General features: G+C 34.9%; 2 protein-coding genes across 4 annotated transcripts; both read left to right on the top strand.

Annotated features, from left to right (window-relative positions):
• Positions 1–769: 769 nt before the first annotated feature.
• On the top strand, positions 770–8,756 carry LOC132057455 (U-box domain-containing protein 52-like). 2 transcript variants are annotated; one of them, XM_059450068.1, is made up of 11 exons: positions 770–1,314; positions 1,400–1,456; positions 2,891–2,994; positions 3,140–3,261; positions 4,116–4,330; positions 4,413–4,485; positions 4,874–5,177; positions 5,617–5,718; positions 6,228–6,656; positions 7,385–8,140; positions 8,428–8,756. In XM_059450068.1, exons 1-11 carry the CDS (start codon positions 1,110–1,112, stop codon positions 8,485–8,487), a joined length of 2,427 nt encoding a protein of 808 aa, XP_059306051.1. In that variant the 5' UTR covers positions 770–1,109; the 3' UTR covers positions 8,488–8,756. The 2 variants fall into 2 exon arrangements, with proteins under 2 accessions (XP_059306051.1, XP_059306060.1); XM_059450077.1 differs by lacking the exon at positions 1,400–1,456 and having other exon boundaries at positions 771–1,314.
• Positions 8,757–12,190: 3,434 nt separating this feature from the next.
• LOC132057442 (gamma-glutamylcyclotransferase 2-1-like) lies at positions 12,191–16,115 on the top strand. 2 transcript variants are annotated; one of them, XM_059450058.1, is made up of 8 exons: positions 12,191–12,389; positions 13,760–13,896; positions 13,990–14,066; positions 14,771–14,827; positions 14,963–15,019; positions 15,160–15,200; positions 15,333–15,404; positions 15,499–16,115. In XM_059450058.1, the coding sequence occupies exons 2-8, from the start codon at positions 13,788–13,790 to the stop codon at positions 15,758–15,760; spliced, it is 675 nt and encodes a 224-aa protein (XP_059306041.1). In that variant the 5' UTR covers positions 12,191–12,389; positions 13,760–13,787; the 3' UTR covers positions 15,761–16,115. The 2 variants fall into 2 exon arrangements, with proteins under 2 accessions (XP_059306041.1, XP_059306031.1); XM_059450048.1 differs by having other exon boundaries at positions 13,755–13,896.
• Positions 16,116–18,941: the final 2,826 nt, after the last annotated feature.

The following is an 18,941-nucleotide window of genomic DNA, read 5'->3' as shown; positions in this document are numbered from 1 at the left end:
CTAGACGAGTACTATGGGAGGTGCGGTAGGGGTGGGGATGTGGTGGGTGGCGGGGATGGGGGCTACGAGGGTGAAGTATTGAAGATGAGGTGTATTGGAGGGTGGGGAAGACACAATGAATGTGGAATGTCACTTGTGGAACTTGATTTTCCTACTTCCACTAAGGAAGTCATTTTACTCATTTTAAACGATCTTATTTTCCTAGAGAAAATGTTTTTCAAAAATTTTGACAAACCCAACATGAAAAAATTGAAAAACATTTTCTAAAAAACCTCCAAAAATTTTCTCCATACCAAACACACCTTTTATTTGTTTTAAACCTCCAAAGTTTTGCTTCTTTAATGAATATAGAATATTGTGTCCCTTTGTATTTGCTAATTCTCCTTCAAAACTTCCTTCCTCATAAATAACTTGTTCTTTAAAAATTATTCAATTATGACTAAGAAACTTTAATAATTATGAAGACTTACCATCAAGACATGATTAATATGTCAATAAAATAAATTAATTATACAATAGAAAAATGTGATATAAGTTATATTTTTATAATTAAATTTATTATTTTTTCATCATGAGTTTGGGAGCACGGGCCTCATGCAACTAGTATGTTTTAGAATTGTTAAGCTGTTTTGAAAATGACGCTCGTAAAACAAAAACACCATAATTCGAGAAGCATTTTTTTTTTTTTTAAATTAGAATTGAAACTAGAAGTTTGTTATGATAATTAGTTCTAGTAATGGTTACTATTACAGAAAGCCAACTAAGTATCCACCAAAGGTGGAGCTCCCCTCAAATTCACTAATTTTTTATCACAAAAATTCATCTTTCTTCTCTATGGTGAATTCAAGAACTAGATCATATTGAGCTAAGTGTCACCTTTTTGGAGATTTTCAATTCTATGATTTGTCATAATAATTTTTCAAGAATCATTACATCCTAAAATGGGTTGAAGATAGAATTAGATATTAAAGGACACAACCATATTTTCTTGGATTTGGAAAAGACAAATGTGTTAGAATTGGACAATTCTTGGATTGCATATATATTTGGAAGAATGGGAATTTGTTCTTGAAACATATGAATTTTGGGATAGAATTGAAAGTGAAAAAATGTGGCAACTACCACCAGGTAATCATGCAGAAAGAATGCCTCTACCAAATAAATTAATAGCAGTGGCAATAGACAAAGATAGAGGAAGCCAAATTGCTTTGAAATGGACAGTTGATCATCTTTTAGCCAGAGGCCAAACAGTTCTTTTGATCCATGTCAAACTTAAACAATCTGCCAATGCCTCTGGTCAATCCCCTAATACAAGTAATTCCTCTAATCTGTCCCTCTTACATATGTGTATTTGTTTGTGCTTGCTTTTTTTCTTTTAATAACAGTGATGTCCGACCAGCTTGCTTGGACCTCGATTATCCCATGGAATACCTGCTACCTCCCACCGACACAGCAGGTACCGGGTGACTCTGGGATTTGTTTGTGCATGTTGATGTTGTAGATGGCCGCTTGTACAAATCAAAATGAAGATATATTAAGTAGAATGTGTATACCTGGGAACCTGCTACCTCCCATTAGCACAGGTGTCGGGTACTCCGGTCTTTGTTTGTGCAGGTTGATCTTGTAAAATGACCATTGGTATGAATTAAAATTGAATTATTAAGTAGAATGTGTACATTTGGGCTCCCATGATGTCTAGCATAAATAGAGATAGGAATCAATTTCAAGTTGTGCTGGAAATGTTGTTGATGGTGGAGTAGGTTTTCGATGTTGTAGCTGAAAGGTACAAGTGTTTAAGCGTGGTGAACGATCTACATTTTTATTTTCAGAAAGAGAGGAATCATTTTAACATTGTCAAAATTTTATGTTAGTCATCACACCAAGTAAATTTGTAACGTCAAACACTATCAAAATATGATTGCATACTGGACAATTCTGTCCTCCAAAACTTTAGCCGAAATTGACGAGTAGGCCACATCCATGGATTCTTGCATGTCGAAATCTTATTGGACAAATATCAGTCTTTTATGTTTGATTTCCTTCTGTTAGAGCTAGGAGTTCATGACATTGAGTGGAACTAAGTAAGATTTAGTTGTTAATCGATAATAGCCAACATGGTGCCATTCAGTTTAAGTAAAACCAGCCAGTTTTTATGTCATATTTATGTAGAGCTCCTTCTGGATTCATAGTTTGATCACCTACAATCATTCGTACGTTTGATTTTTTAATACCCTCGAGATATAAGTTATATTTACATAATCGGGTGGTTATAGACATATATATAGAGTGCGGTCTATACATTGAACAGAAATGAAATGTAAGTATGACAGATGATCATCTAATTAATTTAACCCTTATTGAGAATGATTCAAAACTTAATTAAATCTCATTACTTACCGATTATTTTAGGTATCTCACTTGACTAATCATATTAGTTTACCAAAAGTTGAGCTAGTTATTTGCTTGTCTCCAGTGAATCTGACTGCTGAAACCTGCAAGATTTGTGCTTAAATGGTTAATACAAAATTTCTTTCTACAAAATGCACTTTCTTCTATCACTTCAGTCGAATTTTGTTTCTTCCAAAGCTGATTATTGAATGATTTTTGTTATTTCTTCATATTATTGCTCTAATTAGTGTCCTTTGAGCTGTGATTAAGACAAGCTTTTGCACCTAGCATTATACTTACATACCATGTTATATGCATATCTTATACATGCCCTTGAGAAAGAAATTTTGTATTGGTTAAGTAACTTATATGTGCATCTTAAGACTCCTTCAAATTCCAATTCAATGAGGATTATATAAATGGAAAAGCGATGAGTATTGAGTCTATACTTTTTGCTTTATTGCATAGTTGCAGAAATAACTGTGAGCATCTTACATTTCAGAATCAAACCAGAATTCTGATGGAACTGGATCAGGAAATAATCAATTGGATCCGCAGACAACGGAACTGTTTCTTCCTTTCAGAGTATTTTGTACGCGGAAAGATGTTAGTAACTCGCAACCTTAGATGATTTCCCTGAAAAAAATGAGTGAAAAATAACTAACATTCATAAAATTTGTCAAGTCTTTCTAATTATTTCCTTTCAGCTTTCACGTTTCTAATGTTGATTCTCCTAATCCTGGAAAAACAGCTACAATGTTATGATGTTGTGTTAGACGACACGGATGTAGCCAAAGCAATCATTGAATATGTGAACCGAACGGGAGTAGAGGTATTGATTCTTGGTGCTACAACGAGAGGCGGTCTTCTCAGGTATGACTCGGTATTTGCATGGAGTATTGGGCTTATAGTGGAAGTAGTTTCCGATCATAATATCCTGAAGAGTTACATCTTATCCAAATTTTATTTGATTTTCTTTCCATTCTCAGTCGCCTATTGGCAAAATTTGAAAGACTGAAATAACTAACAAACCTTAAGAGTTGTATGTCAATATTTTCGCCTACTTCCTTTTAATTATTGGATGTTCCAAAGTTTTGTCTGTTTTCCATATATGGAGTGGCGTTCCATTTTTCTCTCACTTTTTTCCCCAACAACATTTAATAAGGGTGGAATTGCAAAATATAGCGGCTTTTGTTTAATCTTTGTGCATATTTTATGGCGGGATCTTAGAGCACAACCTAGGGGTTCACAGGAATCTAGTAGCTTATGCCAGGTAGTCCCTGTATATATATTAAGTAATTCACTGAATATCTATAAGTATATGATTGTGAACCGGTTATTATTATATTAACTTGTGATTGTTGTAGGAACACAAACTTAAATCCTGGACACGCCTCTGTGCATATTGCATAGTCGAAACATTTGGGATGGGGGAATAGTATGACCATCGATCTATTGAGTGGAAAGTCTTAAATCGGCGGAGACATACTTCAATCTGCTGAAAACTTTTAAACTCACCATAGGGATATGTTGTTATTAACTTTGCTACAAACTTGGCTTAAAATATGTTTTCAAAAGTTTATGTGAAGAGAGGGGAAGGTGGTGTCTGTATATACTTACGTGTGTGCATGTCTTTCGAACTTTATTGAGGATTCATTTTATCAGTTGTATTTTGAGTAAAGACTGCCTTCATATTATCTAAACTCAGTAGCCTTTCTTCTCCGCAGATTCAAAGCCAAAGATATACCAGGAGGCGTGTTAAAGGGGGCTCCTGATTTCTGTACTGTACATGTCATCTCCAAATCTGGAAAAATCTCATCTACACGTGCTGCTTCTCGCCCCGCGCCTTTTGTCCATCCACTACGCCACCAGTTAATGCAGCCAGCGAGCATCAAATTTGCTCCATTTGAGCCTTCAACATCCTCTGCTACTAATTCAAGAAGTGAGCCAAACACTAGAAAAAGCAAGTTCTTTTATAAAGTTTTTGCTGCCTCCTATGGTAATTCTATAACTGCTTTGTATAGGTTTTCAAGGGGGTACGAAGCCTGTTTGTGATCCACCGCCTTCTACTCTTCAAAGTGACACTATGAGTATCAAGTAAGTCAAAATATCTTGACATCCACATAAACTGTACCTAGAGGCGGAGCCAGGATTTTAGTTTATGGGTTCTGGACTACAATTATTTTTGCTTACATGGTTCTAAATAGATCATTTCAACGTATTAAATGAAGTTTTTAACACAAATACAGGGTTTGAACCTAAGCTGCTAGGTTCTACCGAACGTGTAACCACAATGCTGGCTTTGACCCTGTACCATATTTTGATAACCGTAATTTGTTGCATACACAATGAGAATGTTATCATAGTTAGTGATGCAAGTTCTTCAGAAGATTTTGAAATTTAAGACTTTTGTTCTTCAGAGCACTATAGTTTTGGTGTAGTTTTCTCATCTGAAGGCCTAAGTTGAATATACTATTTTGAACAGGTCACCGTTCACCCACAGGAAAGGACCTAATGGAAAGCCATATGAAATCTCATCTATGCCAGATACCGACATATCATATGTCAGCTCTGGTAGGCCAAGCATCGACAACATCTATTCTTCAATATCTGACAGTTATGATGGTGGTGGACCGACCCCTCCTCGGCTTTCAGGCTTTTCAGATTTTGATACCCAAAGTTTTGACTCCTCACAGTTTGGGCGGAGATCCGTGGACACCCTGACTCCACCAGAACTATCATTTGCGTCAATTGAGAGTGAGAGAACATCGATCTCCCAAGGACCAGGAGTAAGCATTTGGAAAGATAACTTGTGTCTTTGTAAATTGTAAAAGCTGACTCAAAATTGCTAGACCATTCATCTTCATTTATTGATTGAAGACATAAGTTCAAGTAGACTAGGCTAAAATCATGTCTTCAACATATATTTTGTCTGATTGAATCTTCTTATTTACTGAACGGCCAGTACAAAAAAAATTGGAATTAGCTACGAACTTCGCTAAACAGGATTAGGGACGGATTTTGCTGTTAGCTACAGAATATGTCCATCACTAATTCTTGTTTTTTTAGTAGTGGGCTATTAAAGCAAATTCATTTCTGTTAGTGTCTGTCAAAGAGTTGGTGATAGGATATAAAATCTATAGTTTTCAGTAAAATCTGTTGGGGCTCTTCACTTCATGTATTTAAGCATCTTTTGTCTTATATTTATGCCTCTCCTTTGGCTTACAGGATGATCTAGAAGCAGAAATGAGAAGGCTAAAGCAGGAGCTTAAGCAAACGATGGAAATGTATAGTACCGCTTGCAAGGAAGCGCTTACAGCAAAACAAAAGGCACGATAAAGGGAACCATATCCTTGCGCACCATCATAATGAATCTATGGATGTACTATCATTAGGGTGGAAATATTAGCTCATGAAAATGACCCGCCCATCCCGTTCAAGTTTGACCCGCCCATTTATTTGCTTAGCCCATTTTGACCTGCCCAAGTCAGCCCATTTATAAATTGGGCTGAAATGTAGCCCAAATTGACAAATGAGAAACCTTGTCAAAATATTTCCAAAAAGATATTTTTTTGTTTGATTTGTTATATAGCCATAATAAAGAAAAAAAAAGAAGCTTTATTGGGTAGTTAAAAGTTTATAAAAGACCGAAAAAATTAAGAAATTAAAACTTGGTAAGATTTGGGGGGGTTGGGTTATGACCCACTTTTTTAGCCCATTTCAGCCCAAGTAATTTTTGGGACCCTGACCCGCCCATTTATTAACTCAGTCCATTTTGACCCGCTCAATTTCAACCGAACACGCCCATTTGACACCCTTAACTAACATGTCTGCTGCAGGCAATGGAACTCCAGCGCTGGAAAATGGAAGAACAACGAAGATTAGAAGAGGCACGTTTAGCCGAGGAAGCTGCACTGGCACTTGCAGAGAAGGAAAAGGCGAAGTCTAGAGCAGCCATCGAGCATGCAGAGGCGGCTCAGAGGCTTGCAGAACTAGAATCTCAGAAGAGAATCAGTGCGGAAATGAAAGCTCTAAAAGAAGCTGAAGAGAAGAATAAGATACTAAATAAACTTACAAAAAATGATTTCAGGTACAGGAAATATACAATCGAGGAGATCGAATCTGCAACAGACTACTTTGCCCAAACTCGTAAAATTGGAGAAGGAGGTTATGGGCCTGTGTATAAGTGCTACCTGGATCATACACCTGTTGCAGTTAAGGTCCTTCGTCCTGATGCAGCTCATGGACGTCAACAGTTTCAGCAAGAGGTAATATATTGATCATAGAATTCAGGCATGTTTATTTCATAACGCTAGAGTCTAATTTTTCCACGGGGGTTGGCCGGGTGGGGGATACGTTTATATATAATCACAAGGGTCTTCTTAGTCTAAAATAACACGCAAATCATAAACGGACTGCTACAATTAAGTGTCAGCACATAATGTAGAGCAAGGGGCAATCTTCAGGGTAGAATGAATATCATATGAGAAAATATAAACAAAGAGCTGTATAGTCACTAGACAAGTTGTGATAATCCCCTATAATTGAATGTTGGTATGTCGAAGACTAAATATGTTTAAGACTAAGCAGGGGTGGATCTAGGGTCATGTATATGGGTTCATGAGAACCCAGTAACTTTGGCCCCGACTATGTATATATATTAAAAATCTACTAAATATCCATGAATATTTGACTGTGAACCTAGTTATAATTATAGTACTAACGTGAAGGCGTTGTAGGAGCCCATAAACTTTAAAGTATCGGTCCGCCTCTGACACTGAGGACAATAATATAGTTAGCATTCTACTAGGCAATAATTCAATAGTCTGCAAATGAGAAAATTAGAATCCTAGAGTTAGAGAACTAGGAACCAATGTTCTTTTGTGTGATGAAAACTATAATGCATAAATTTTGACTTTGTTGATTCTGCAAGATTTTCTGTAAAATGAGTATAGTACAATTCCTAGATTCAAAAACTCTTTATCTTCCGCTGCAGGTTGAAGTTTTGAGCTGCATACGGCATCCTAACATGGTGCTTCTTCTAGGAGCCTGTCCGGAATACGGGTGCTTAGTATATGAGTTTATGTCTAACGGAAGCTTGGAAGACCGTTTATTCCATAAAGGAAAGACGCCACCGCTTTCTTGGCAGCAGAGGTTTCGGATTGCTGCAGAAATAGCTACCGGTCTGCTTTTCCTACACCAGAGTAAACCAGAGCCATTAGTTCACCGTGATTTAAAGCCGGGCAATATTTTGCTCGATCGCAACTTTGTTAGTAAGATTAGTGATGTTGGCTTAGCCCGGCTTGTCCCTCCATCAGTAGCAGATACTGTCACTCAATATAGAATGACATCAACTGCTGGAACGTTTTGCTATATCGATCCTGAATATCAGCAAACGGGCATGCTTGGCGTAAAGTCTGATGTATACTCCTTAGGCATCATATTTTTGCAGATATTAACGGCTAAGCCGCCAATGGGATTGACTCATTATGTTGAAAGGGCAATGGAGAAAGGAACCTTCAAGGAAATGCTTGATCCAGCTATTCATGATTGGCCCGTCGATGAGGCTATGCGTCTTGCCAATTTATCGCTACAGTGCTCTGAGCTAAGGCGAAAAGACAGACCAGATCTTGGAAAGGTCGTTTTGCCAGAATTAGAAAGATTGAGAGCACTTGCTGAGGAAAACACATGCCCATCGCTTATGTACAATTCAAATGTCTCACCAAATCATAGCCAAGTTACCCTCTCCCAGGTAAGTCAACATGCATAAATTGCGAGTTTAACTTTTATAAAATATCAGGTCACCTAAAAGATAACTACAACTACAGGTATCCGTTCATAACAAGTGATACTAGTAACCTGGACAATAAACTAACTTAACTGCTACAATAGATTTAAATATACTGATCATGTAAACCTTTTTTACTTTGTCAGCATATACACGTTACATCACAAACTAAACTTCATTTAGATCTTTGATGAATAAACATATAGTTTTTACTTTTATCTTAGACACATTTTTCACCATGATCTCTGCAGGACAAGTTAAGTTACCCAAATACAGCACCGTCTAGCTACGAGAGCTCGAGGAGCCAATAAAGCACAGGGACCTAATCGATGAGATTTTTGTTCTGAAGTTTTAATATGAAAACTTTTCTTGTAAGAAAATATCAAAAACTAAAAGTTCTGCTAGTATAGGACTTGCCTTCCTCTTTGGTCCTATAATTTGTTAACATTTTGTTCCTCTTTTCCACCATGTAAATGCTTTTATGAAGCCCCTATTTACATTTTGTACAGATCTGGGGCAACTGATAAGTTATTTTTTGTATGGACACACTATAATTCTATTTATTTCATCTTACCTTCTGTATTTTCTGCTTACAACATAAACTCAACACTGAAAAAATTGTAATGTGATCCAAAAATTAAATTTTGAAATGACACACATTTTTCTTCTATTAGAGATATGAAAATCTAAGCTAGTAAGAAAGGCACACGTCTTGTATGCATTGATTTGGTGTAAACAACTGAAGGCGGGCATGTAAATACCAATTGATTATTTTTACTAATGCGAAAGTTAATCTTGCAAGCAAGTAGGATAGTTTATCGTCTCTTGCATAGGCGTGTAGTGTCAAATAGACAGGTTGGACTAAATTTAAGAAGGTCAAAATTAACAAAATAATGAACAAATAAATTCATCTAAAGTTTACTTGTAGTTAGATAAGTTGGGTCAATTTGGAATAAAAATGATTTGTTACGCCATTTCTTTCATTTGTTCCCTTAATTATTCATAATTTGTTTAACCACCAAGGCTCCAACTAATGGAAAGTTTTTCTTTCTTTATGGGGAGATAAAGTGTGTGTAGCGTAAAAGACAATATACATATAAACTAAGTAATTTCTTCTTTTTTTTTTTTGAACGAAATTTTCTTCTGGATCATTTGAGTCTTCTAAGTTATATCAAGTGCTTAAATTGGTAAAAGTTAGACGGGATGGCCAGGTATCGAGCTTGCTATGAATTTTTGGCTACTGTTTGAAAAGTAATACAGAAATAGTCACACTTTAATGCGGGAAAAAAAAATGAACAAAAATACACCTACTTAAAGTTAAAATGCGGAAGAACTTATAAGATCTCTGAACCCCATTAATCGTTCATGAGGTTTCACATTCTAGCAATTTTTTAGCGTCATGAACCATTTCTTGGGTTCCACTTGTCAATCCTTTGAATTTCAAACACAATTTATTGAAGTTGTTATGTATTTTAGTTCAGGTATTTTTGTCCAAAAATTTCTCCGTACCAAAAGAGTGGTTAAATTATAATAATAGCTTTTAAAATAATGATTAATATTTGATAGCAGGTGTTAATATCAACTAATGAACAGATTCTAAGCAACCAACTCTAGATTTTTCTTTTTTAATCTTCCACTCAATTTGATACCCATTTTGAGGTCCGATAAATTCTTTTTTTGCCCTTTACACTTGTCTAGGTTCAATGAACTTAGGACATTAACACTTCGTTAAGTACTTTTTTTATGGGTAAGAAATCAGTAAAATATCTTATATTATCCATTCTTTGAAGTCATGATCTTGGTGGTCCACTTTCAAGGTCCCATGCATTCTGCATTAAATTACGTACGGTCATAAACGCGCAAAAGTGAATATTACCAAAGAAACCGACTAGGTTCGATGAAAACTTTCCATGTAAAAGTATGTGACATACACACATTGAACACATACATCAAATACGTTCCTACAAGTTAGGGATCATTATCAACTTAAAAAAAAATCAAAAATTGAACCAAAACGATGTAAGAAATAGACATTTTTTTGGATGATTTGCTATGGTATCCTAAATTTTAATTTGTTTGTAATATTTGGTTTGATTCGGTATTTTACTTGTATAAATGGGATGAATTCAATATGTATCATATGTCACTTAAATAACTAGATCACCAAAAATAGAAACATATAAACCATCTATATTTTGTTTAATTAGGTTTTTATATATGAGTTTAGTAACCAGACACAATTTGTTTGATTTGTTACATAAAACTCGAATCAAAGTGAACCGTACCTTCTATATCATGCTTATAAGTTTCTACATTTTTGTTTAGTTTCTATTAAGAAGGAAACACAAATAGGAAACTATTGAACAAAATACCTTGCTGTGTTAGAACACCGCACTTTTGAATTTGGTGGAGTTAATCAAAAAACTTAAAGGAATATTACTTTTGGCCTACCACGGGTAAGTTTTGATTTTAACCTTTGTGATACTGACAAAACATATTAAACTTTAAATAAAATTTATTGAAAATGTATTTTAACCCTTGCTTGTAAATATTAAAAAAACTATTAGCATGTTTAGTCGTTTCACCCTTAATTATTACACATGTATTATATTATATTAAACTAGTAATGTTATTCCTTAGCTGAAGATAATATATTTATAAAAAAAGTTCAAATTAAATATATTTCCTACGTAAAGCAATCAAAAACACACATTTTAATTAATTAAATACTAAACGTGATGTGTCATTTATCACACGAATCAACATTAGAATTTATTCTTAATACATACCGAGTCCCTAAACTTGTTAGGATATTTCATTTAGACATTCGAACTAACCTTTGTTCCCATTGAACATATCAACTCCTAATAAAGTGTTCTATTTAGACACTTTTGGTTCAAAATTTGAAGAAAAAAGATTGTGCGTGTTTTCATTCGTCATATGTCATATCCTTTCATCAATCTCAAGTAGAAAATGCCTGAGTTTCTACGACTTATTGAGGTGGACGCGTATAATTAAAGGAGATTGACATATTTTATGTGGTTAACTTAACTACCTAATAAACCAATGAAAACACATGCAAAAAAAAAAAAAAAAAAATCAAAATTTGAACTTGAATCTAATTGAAACACTTTATTAGGAATTGAGATCTAATTGAAACAAGCCCTAATTCAAGCATCTAAATGGAATATCCCGACAAATTTAAGAGGCTGCCTATATATTAAGCCAGGAATTTATGAATGTTAATTTTTCTTACCATTAATTGAAGGTCAAAGTGTATCTTCTCCAATTTGTTGCAGAAATTAAATTCGTTGATATAAGGAAAATTTACTAGTAGCTCAGTTGGTTGGCTACCTGAACTTTTACCTTGTTCTTTGAGGGTTTAAATCCCATGTTGTAATCCCCTTCTCTGTTCCCCTCCCCCTACCGTAATAAAAAAAAATAAGGAAAATTTACTCATTTTTCCTTTAATGCTACTTTTATTAAGGACCCTTTTGGCCATAAGAATTATCCACTTTTTTTTCGATTTTTTTTTTTTCACTTTTTTCAAAAATTAGTGTTTGACATGAAAATTTCAAATACAACTGGAATTTGAAAAATAATTAAAACCTTGTTTTTCACTTTTTTCACAACCAAACCTTATTGAACAAGTACATTTCAACAACAAAATACACAAAATCTATGGCCAAACATAACTCTACCTCCTATTCTAAAATTCCAAAATAAGTGAAAAAGTTTTTCGTTTCTATGGTCAAACGCCTACTAAGAATATGTAAAAAAATCCACTTTACTTTGTGGAAAAAAAAAAAAAAAAGAAAAAAAAGTTGAATACCCACTCACCCCTATGGAACATAAATTTGTACACATGCATTGATGTTGATGGACCACACATCCACATGGTGTCTAGGTACAAAAAGAAGAATAGAATTATGAGTCATCACCCCTTTGTTCTACTTCGTTCACAGCTATAAATACTTTATTTCCGGACACAAACATGCTCCTCCTCAGTTAAACCCCGTAGAGAACAGAGAGAGAAAAAATACACAAAAGAAACAAACATCGTTGTTTCTCTCTCTCTCTCTCTCTTCTCTAGGGTTTCTATTTTTAGCCAAATCCCTCCATTATTTACTTTTCCTCAAATTCATTTATTTATTTCTGATCTGAGGTAAAAATGCACTGCCTTTAATCCATTTTGGACATCAAACATATATTGGTAAGTCTTTGCTTCATCTCCATTTTGTTTTTTGTTTTTTCATATTTTTTCTTTTTTGGGTATTCATCTTTCTTTTTTTTTTTTCATGGGTTTCTCTGTTTTTTCTTTTATGTGTATTCATCTTTTTTATTTTATTTTTTCATGGGGTTTCTTTGTTTTTCTCATTTTCTTGATATCTTAGTTATTACTATCATTAGTCTTGGTTTTGCCCAAATTGTATTCCCTAATTCTACTTGAAATTAGGGTTTTGTGGATGAAAAGGAAGATTAATCACACTCTGACTAGCAAAATGTGTAAAATCACTTCATCTTGTAATGCTTGTTCATTGTGCTTAAACACTTGTATATTATGCTTTAGAGCTTGTACAGTGCATTTCAGTGTTTGTACACTGCTGTTTTACCTTGTGCTACCACAGTTTTGTATGGTTTTATTGCTAAAAAAACAGCTCTTTTTGTTGGTTTTGGGGGTTCCTTTTTTTTTTTTTTTTTTTTTTTTTTTTGGAATATGATTTGTGCTTACTTTTATGGAAAACCAAAACTACTAGTATTATAAAATAGCTGTTTGGACATTGTGCTTAAACACTTGTATATTGTGCTTTAGAGCTTGTACAGTGCTTTTTAGTGCTTGTACTTTGTGGTTTTAACTTTTTCTAGCATAGCCTTGTGTGGCTTTTTTTAAATTAGAAAGCAGTTCCTTTTTTGTTAGTTTTGGTTTTCTATTTTGGGAATACTGTTTGTGCAGTTGGGTTTGGCTTTGCAAGAGTTTGTTTTGGGAAATATACTTTTTTGGCTGTTACTTTTATGGAAAACAAAAACTACTACAGTATTTGTTTTTGGAAATAAATAGCTGTTTTATTTTTTTGTTTCTGTAACAAACAGGCCCCTTTAACCTTTGTGGTGCATTACATCACATGCAATATGACAAATAGAAAAGAACCAAATACAGTTGTATTTTGTTGATGTGTTTTGTCATGAAGTAAAAATTGTAAACAAAATTGTTTCCCAGTAATTACTTGAGGTAAAAAAGTTATATTTTGGTGGATATCAATATTAAAAAATCCATGGAAAATAAAAACTACTGGTAGTAGATGTTTTAGGAAATAAAGTAGCTGTCTTTTTTGTTTCTATAACAAGCGGGCCCCCTTTAACCTGTTGGTGCATTACAATGTGACAAATATTAAAGTCCCAAATAGCAGTTGTATTTTGTTTACTATATCTTGTCCTGCTCTGAAGTTATGTTTTTTTTCTCTAATGGGGACAGAAGTAAAATTTGGATTGTTTTGCAGTAACTTTTGCTTTATAGGTTATCTTGAGTGAATACTTTTGGTGGATGTGAATATTGAATAATCTATATCATGGTTAATAGTGCAGAGATCAGCATCAGGAAGCTTTTGCAATCATGGTATTCTGGATTTTTGGCTATGGCTCCTTGGTGTGGAATCCAGGTTTTGAATATGATGAGAAAATGATAGGTTACATCAAGGATTACAAGCGCGTGTTTGATCTTGGTATGTTGCTCTGAGGCCGAGGCTTATCGTTGCTTCAAATTGATATTTGTTATTTTTAGATTGATGTTAATTGTGTTTATGTGAATGTATCAGCTTGCATTGATCACAGAGGTACACCTAAACACCCTGCAAGAACTTGCACCTTGGAAGAAAGTGAAGGATCTGTTTGCGTAAGTGGATTTTAGCTAGTTACTTTCTTTACCTGCAGAGTATAATCTATTCTACATGAGAATGACTTTGAGCAGAAATGTTACATTTATTTATTTGTGTCTTTAATGTTCTGTAGAGAAGTTCCCTTGTTGTCATAGATGGTATGGTTTACTATCGTCAACATGCCAATCACAATGTAATCTCTATTAGTGACTTTCTGTTGCATCCTCATGTAGTTACAACAAAAGCTCTGATTATATTTACTCACCCCTACTCTCAGTGATTAACAAGGCCAAAAGTGTTTTTTTAAATCAAAGTTGAGGTGTTTGGCCAAGCCTTTAGGAGAAGGAAAAGTGTGAGTAAAAGCAGAAGTTGTTTTTGAGAAGCTGAGAAAAGTAGCTTCTCCTGAAAAATACTTTTCTAAAAAATACTTTTGAGAAATACACTTAGAAGCACTTTTTAAAAGTTTGGCCAAACACTAATTATTGTTCAAAAGTGTTTTTCAAATTGATTAGCCAAACACAAACTGCTTCTCACCAAAAGCAAGTACTTTTTGGAAAAAAACACATTTTAAATAAGCTGATTTTAAAAGTTCGGCCAAACAGGCTATAAGACTATGATTGCAATTTTATATGGTGATGGTGAATTCTTGGAGTTTTTTCTTTCCCAAACTATTATTGCAATGTCTTGTGTCAATTTTGCTGATATCTGCATTTTCTTTCAGTGGGGTGCTGTTTATTGTGTGCGAGGAGGGCCTGAAAAGGAAAAGAAAGCAATGGAGGTATGTGAACTGATCTGTAACTATTTCTCTTTTCTGTTCATGGTTGTTCCCTTGGCTTTTTATTTGTTTACACATCCTCTCATAGCACTTGCACTTCTAGACTCTGACTTTGATTCTCTAATCTGTGCTTTACAGTATCTTGAAAGAAGAGAGTGCGAGTACGATAGCAAGACCTCAGTAGACTTCTTCACGGTAAGTTAATAATCTATACCAGTTTTGTGTGCATCTCTTTATGGAATGGAAACAACACAAGTTGTCGAAGAAAGTTAACAGGGAACTGGTAAAGAGAAAATAAGTTCCTTTTCTCACCATGTTATCTTTTTTTACTTCAGGAAGAAGACTCTGCTCAGCCAGCTTTAACGGGAGTAATAGTGTAAGTTCCTTCGTTTGTCTCGTAGTTTCTCTTCTCTACTTCAAAACTTCTTACATTAATGTGAAGAAAGTGAAGTCAGTAAGATTTGGATAAAAAGTGCATCGAATTGATTGTTCCAATTTTTCATTTCAGGTTTACATCCACTCCTGACAAAGTGAATAATAAATACTATCTAGGGCCTGCCCCATTGGAAGAGATGGCCTGGTAAGCACTCAGTTTCCTATTTTCAGCTTCCTACTTTTGTCTGAGATAGAAGTTAGAACTACCTAAGCAACTAAATTTGAAATCCCTTTTGCAGGCAAATTGCGACTGCTCATGGTCCTTGTGGCGACAACAGAGAATACATATTCAAAATGGAGAAGGCTCTGTACGATATTGGTCATGAAGATGATTACATCATAGAGCTGGCAAATGAAGTGCGGAAAGTTCGTGAAATCCTGAATTCTGGGATTCAGGAGGAGTTAATTGGTTCTGCCCACATCTCACTCAAAACCAAAACTTCTTCACCTGTGAAAATCTTTTCCTTGCCAGAACCAGTTGCTGTCGCTGCAGACTCGTGAAGAAGGAAACTAACCGAAACAGAACGAGTATGAGGAATAAGTAGGAGTTCACTGCGAGAGTTGTAGGAGGGTTTTAAGTTCTTTTTCTTACTTTGGTAAGACTAATGTAGTGGCGGTGCTGTTGAATGTTTATCCAAAACTTACACGTTTAATCAGTCTGTTTCTTGTTAGTAGGCCTTGTTTCTTTCTTAAATGAGTAAAGTAGGAAGCTGGAATTTGGCAAAAGAATAAGTTGGACTGCTAATGATATGATACCACGGCCGTTGTTCTTCTTTGTAAGAAACATGGGATCTTGAGCTCTTTGAGCTGAGTTATAATGAAATTTGAAGCAAGTAGCCTACATGGTTGAAGTGCATGACTGGAATTGGGCAAGTTGCCTACAAAGCACATGACACCCCCCCACGCCCCCAGCCCCACTCTTATTGCAGTTTCTTGTAATTCCAAATAACAACAACGTACCCAGTGTAATCCTACATGTGTGGTTTGGGAAAAGTAGGGTGTACGCAGATCTTACCTTTGCTTTGGGAGATAGAGAAGTTGTTTCCTATGGACCATGCGCTCAAAGATCTCTTATAATTCAACACTACATCTGAAAGTCAACACTATCATCATGGTGAAGTCATGAATTTCACTAAAAATATTCAAAATGTAATGTAACTATATAAAAAATAATTTTTAATTTATGTACGTATTATTTTCTATATATTTAGTTTAATTTTTCGACAAAAGGTTATTATAGCTAAGCCACTGCCACCGAATATGGGACTTTCTTTTTTGTGTTGTCATATGTTCACTTAGCTAAGCAACTTGTCTGTCTATTTTGTCTAAACACGCCTCTTGCTGGATTATTCATCCAATCAAGTATATAAAGTATAAGGTTAGAGCATATGAAACTCTATCACTACCGGACAAGGGATCTCCGTTGAAGTGTTGTCACCATAGCTTGTGCTTAGAAGAGCAACTGATTCTCTTGTTTTGTCACCCAAGATAAGCTTTGTAAAGGATATGACATAGTATAATCTAGGGAAAAGAGTCAAATATACCCCTTCTACTTTGTTTTATTAGTTAAATATACCCTTCATTAGTGAAAGTTAATAAAAATACCCCTGACATTTTCAAACTTCACACTTATGCCCCTATTTGGATGGAAATCCCCAAATCTTCTCAAATTACCCAATTTCAAAAAAATTACCCACTTTTTTCGTTGACCCGCCCGCCCAATGTTTCATATCATCATCATCGTAATTTTCAAACATCTTCTTCAAAAAAAAAAACACACCCAAATGTGGGTAAATCATTGTGGTTATTTTCCCGCCTATCATCCCTGCATTTTTTGATGAACAACAAAGACAAACTGAAACGAGATTATTATTTGCAGTAGCACATGCTATCTGTCAATTCTAACATCAACTCATGGCATCTAGGGCGACTTGGTGCTATATTTTACTATTTGCTATGACGATATGAAAAACTATGCTGTTTATAGTTAAAAAACTGCTAGAAGCACAATTTTTGTTAAATCATTGTGGTTATTTTCCAGACAGTTTTATGTGTATATCTTGGTATGCTAATGGAAAAATTTAGTGCTTAGTAAAACTAATGTGTATATCAAGTACTGGTTGCACTAAGATTTGGAGTTGAATTTAAACATTACATTTGAGGTGAGTTTTGAAATTTTATCATTTGGGTGTGTTCATGCTTTTTTTTTTTTTTTCTCCATGAAAGAAGATGAAGCTAGAGTTTGATGATGATAGGCGGGTCGGGCGGGGCGGGTCAAGAAAAAAAAATGGGGTAATTTTTTTGAAATTGGGTAATTTGACAAGATTTGGGGATTTCCATCCAAATAGAGGCATAATTGTGAAGTTTGAAGACAACAGGGTTATTTTTATTAACTTTCACTAACGAAGGGTATATTTAACTAACGGAAAAGGGCCAAAATTACCCTTGAACTTTGAAAAATAGTTCATTCATACCCTTCGTTATACTTTAGGGCCAATTATCTGCTTCAGGTTATCTTATGGGGTCGATTATACCCTTAATCAGCATTGCCACGTGGCATCATCTAGCCCTTCAAAATTATTTTACCCTCAAATAATTTTTTACTCATTAAAATAACTCAATCAGGCCGAAAATTTTTTTTTTTAAACAAAAATAATACGGAATTATTTTTATATGTTTTTTGGAAAAATTATCCGTATTATTTTTGCTGGAAAAAAAATTTGGGTCGGATTGAGTTATTTTAGTGAGTAAAATAATTTTGAAGGGTTGGGATGATGCCACGTGGCAATAGTTAGACAGAAGGGTATAATTGACCCCATAGTATAACTGTAAGGGTATAATTGGCCCTAAAGTATAACGAAGGGTATGGATGAACTATTTTTCAAAGTTCAGGGGTAATTTTGGCCCTTTTCCGTTTAACTAATAAAATAAAGTAGAGGGGTATATTTGACCCTTTTCCCTATAATCTACTTGCTCTCATTTAATCTACGGAAAAGGGTCAAAAATACCCCTGAACTACCAGAAATGGATCACATATACCCTCCGTTTGTATTTGGTATCAAATATACCCTCGTCGTTACTCGAAGGGATCACTTATACCCCTCAAGTTAACTGACCTTGTTAGATGCTGACGTGGCAGTGCCATGTGGAAAAAATTATCCACGTGGATGGCCACGTCAGCCCCTCTCCCTCTTCCTCTATAGTTCAGGGGTATTTTTGACCCCTTTTTTTTTGGATTTTCTACACCACCACATACCCCCCCCCCAACACCCCACACCCCCATTTTTTTTTTTTTTTTGTAGTTTTTAATTTTCTACACCACCACATACAACCCCCCCCCCACCCCCCCCCCCCCCCAAAAAAATTTTTTTTTTTTTAAGTTTTAAATTTTTTACGAATTATCTACACCACCACATACCCCCCCCTTTTTCCCCGCTTTTGAAAAAAAATTTCTTAAAAAAAGTTTTAAAAGTTACTTTTTTTTGAATTTTTACACCACCTACCCCCATGACCCCCCCCCCCCCACACCCCACCAAACCCTCCAAAATTTTAATTTTTAACCACGCAAACTTTTAATTTTGATAATTTTTTTATAAAAGGTAAATTAAATAGTATAAAGTAGAATCAAAAAAGTTTTTATTTTCACACCACCCCCCCCGCCCCAAACGACCGACACCCCACC

Source organism: Lycium ferocissimum, chromosome 1, assembly GCF_029784015.1.
Source record: "Lycium ferocissimum isolate CSIRO_LF1 chromosome 1, AGI_CSIRO_Lferr_CH_V1, whole genome shotgun sequence".
In the NCBI taxonomy this organism is placed as follows: domain Eukaryota; kingdom Viridiplantae; phylum Streptophyta; class Magnoliopsida; order Solanales; family Solanaceae; genus Lycium; species Lycium ferocissimum.
Note: the sequence above shows the minus strand (reverse complement) of the source record. Positions and strands in the feature narration are given on the sequence as shown.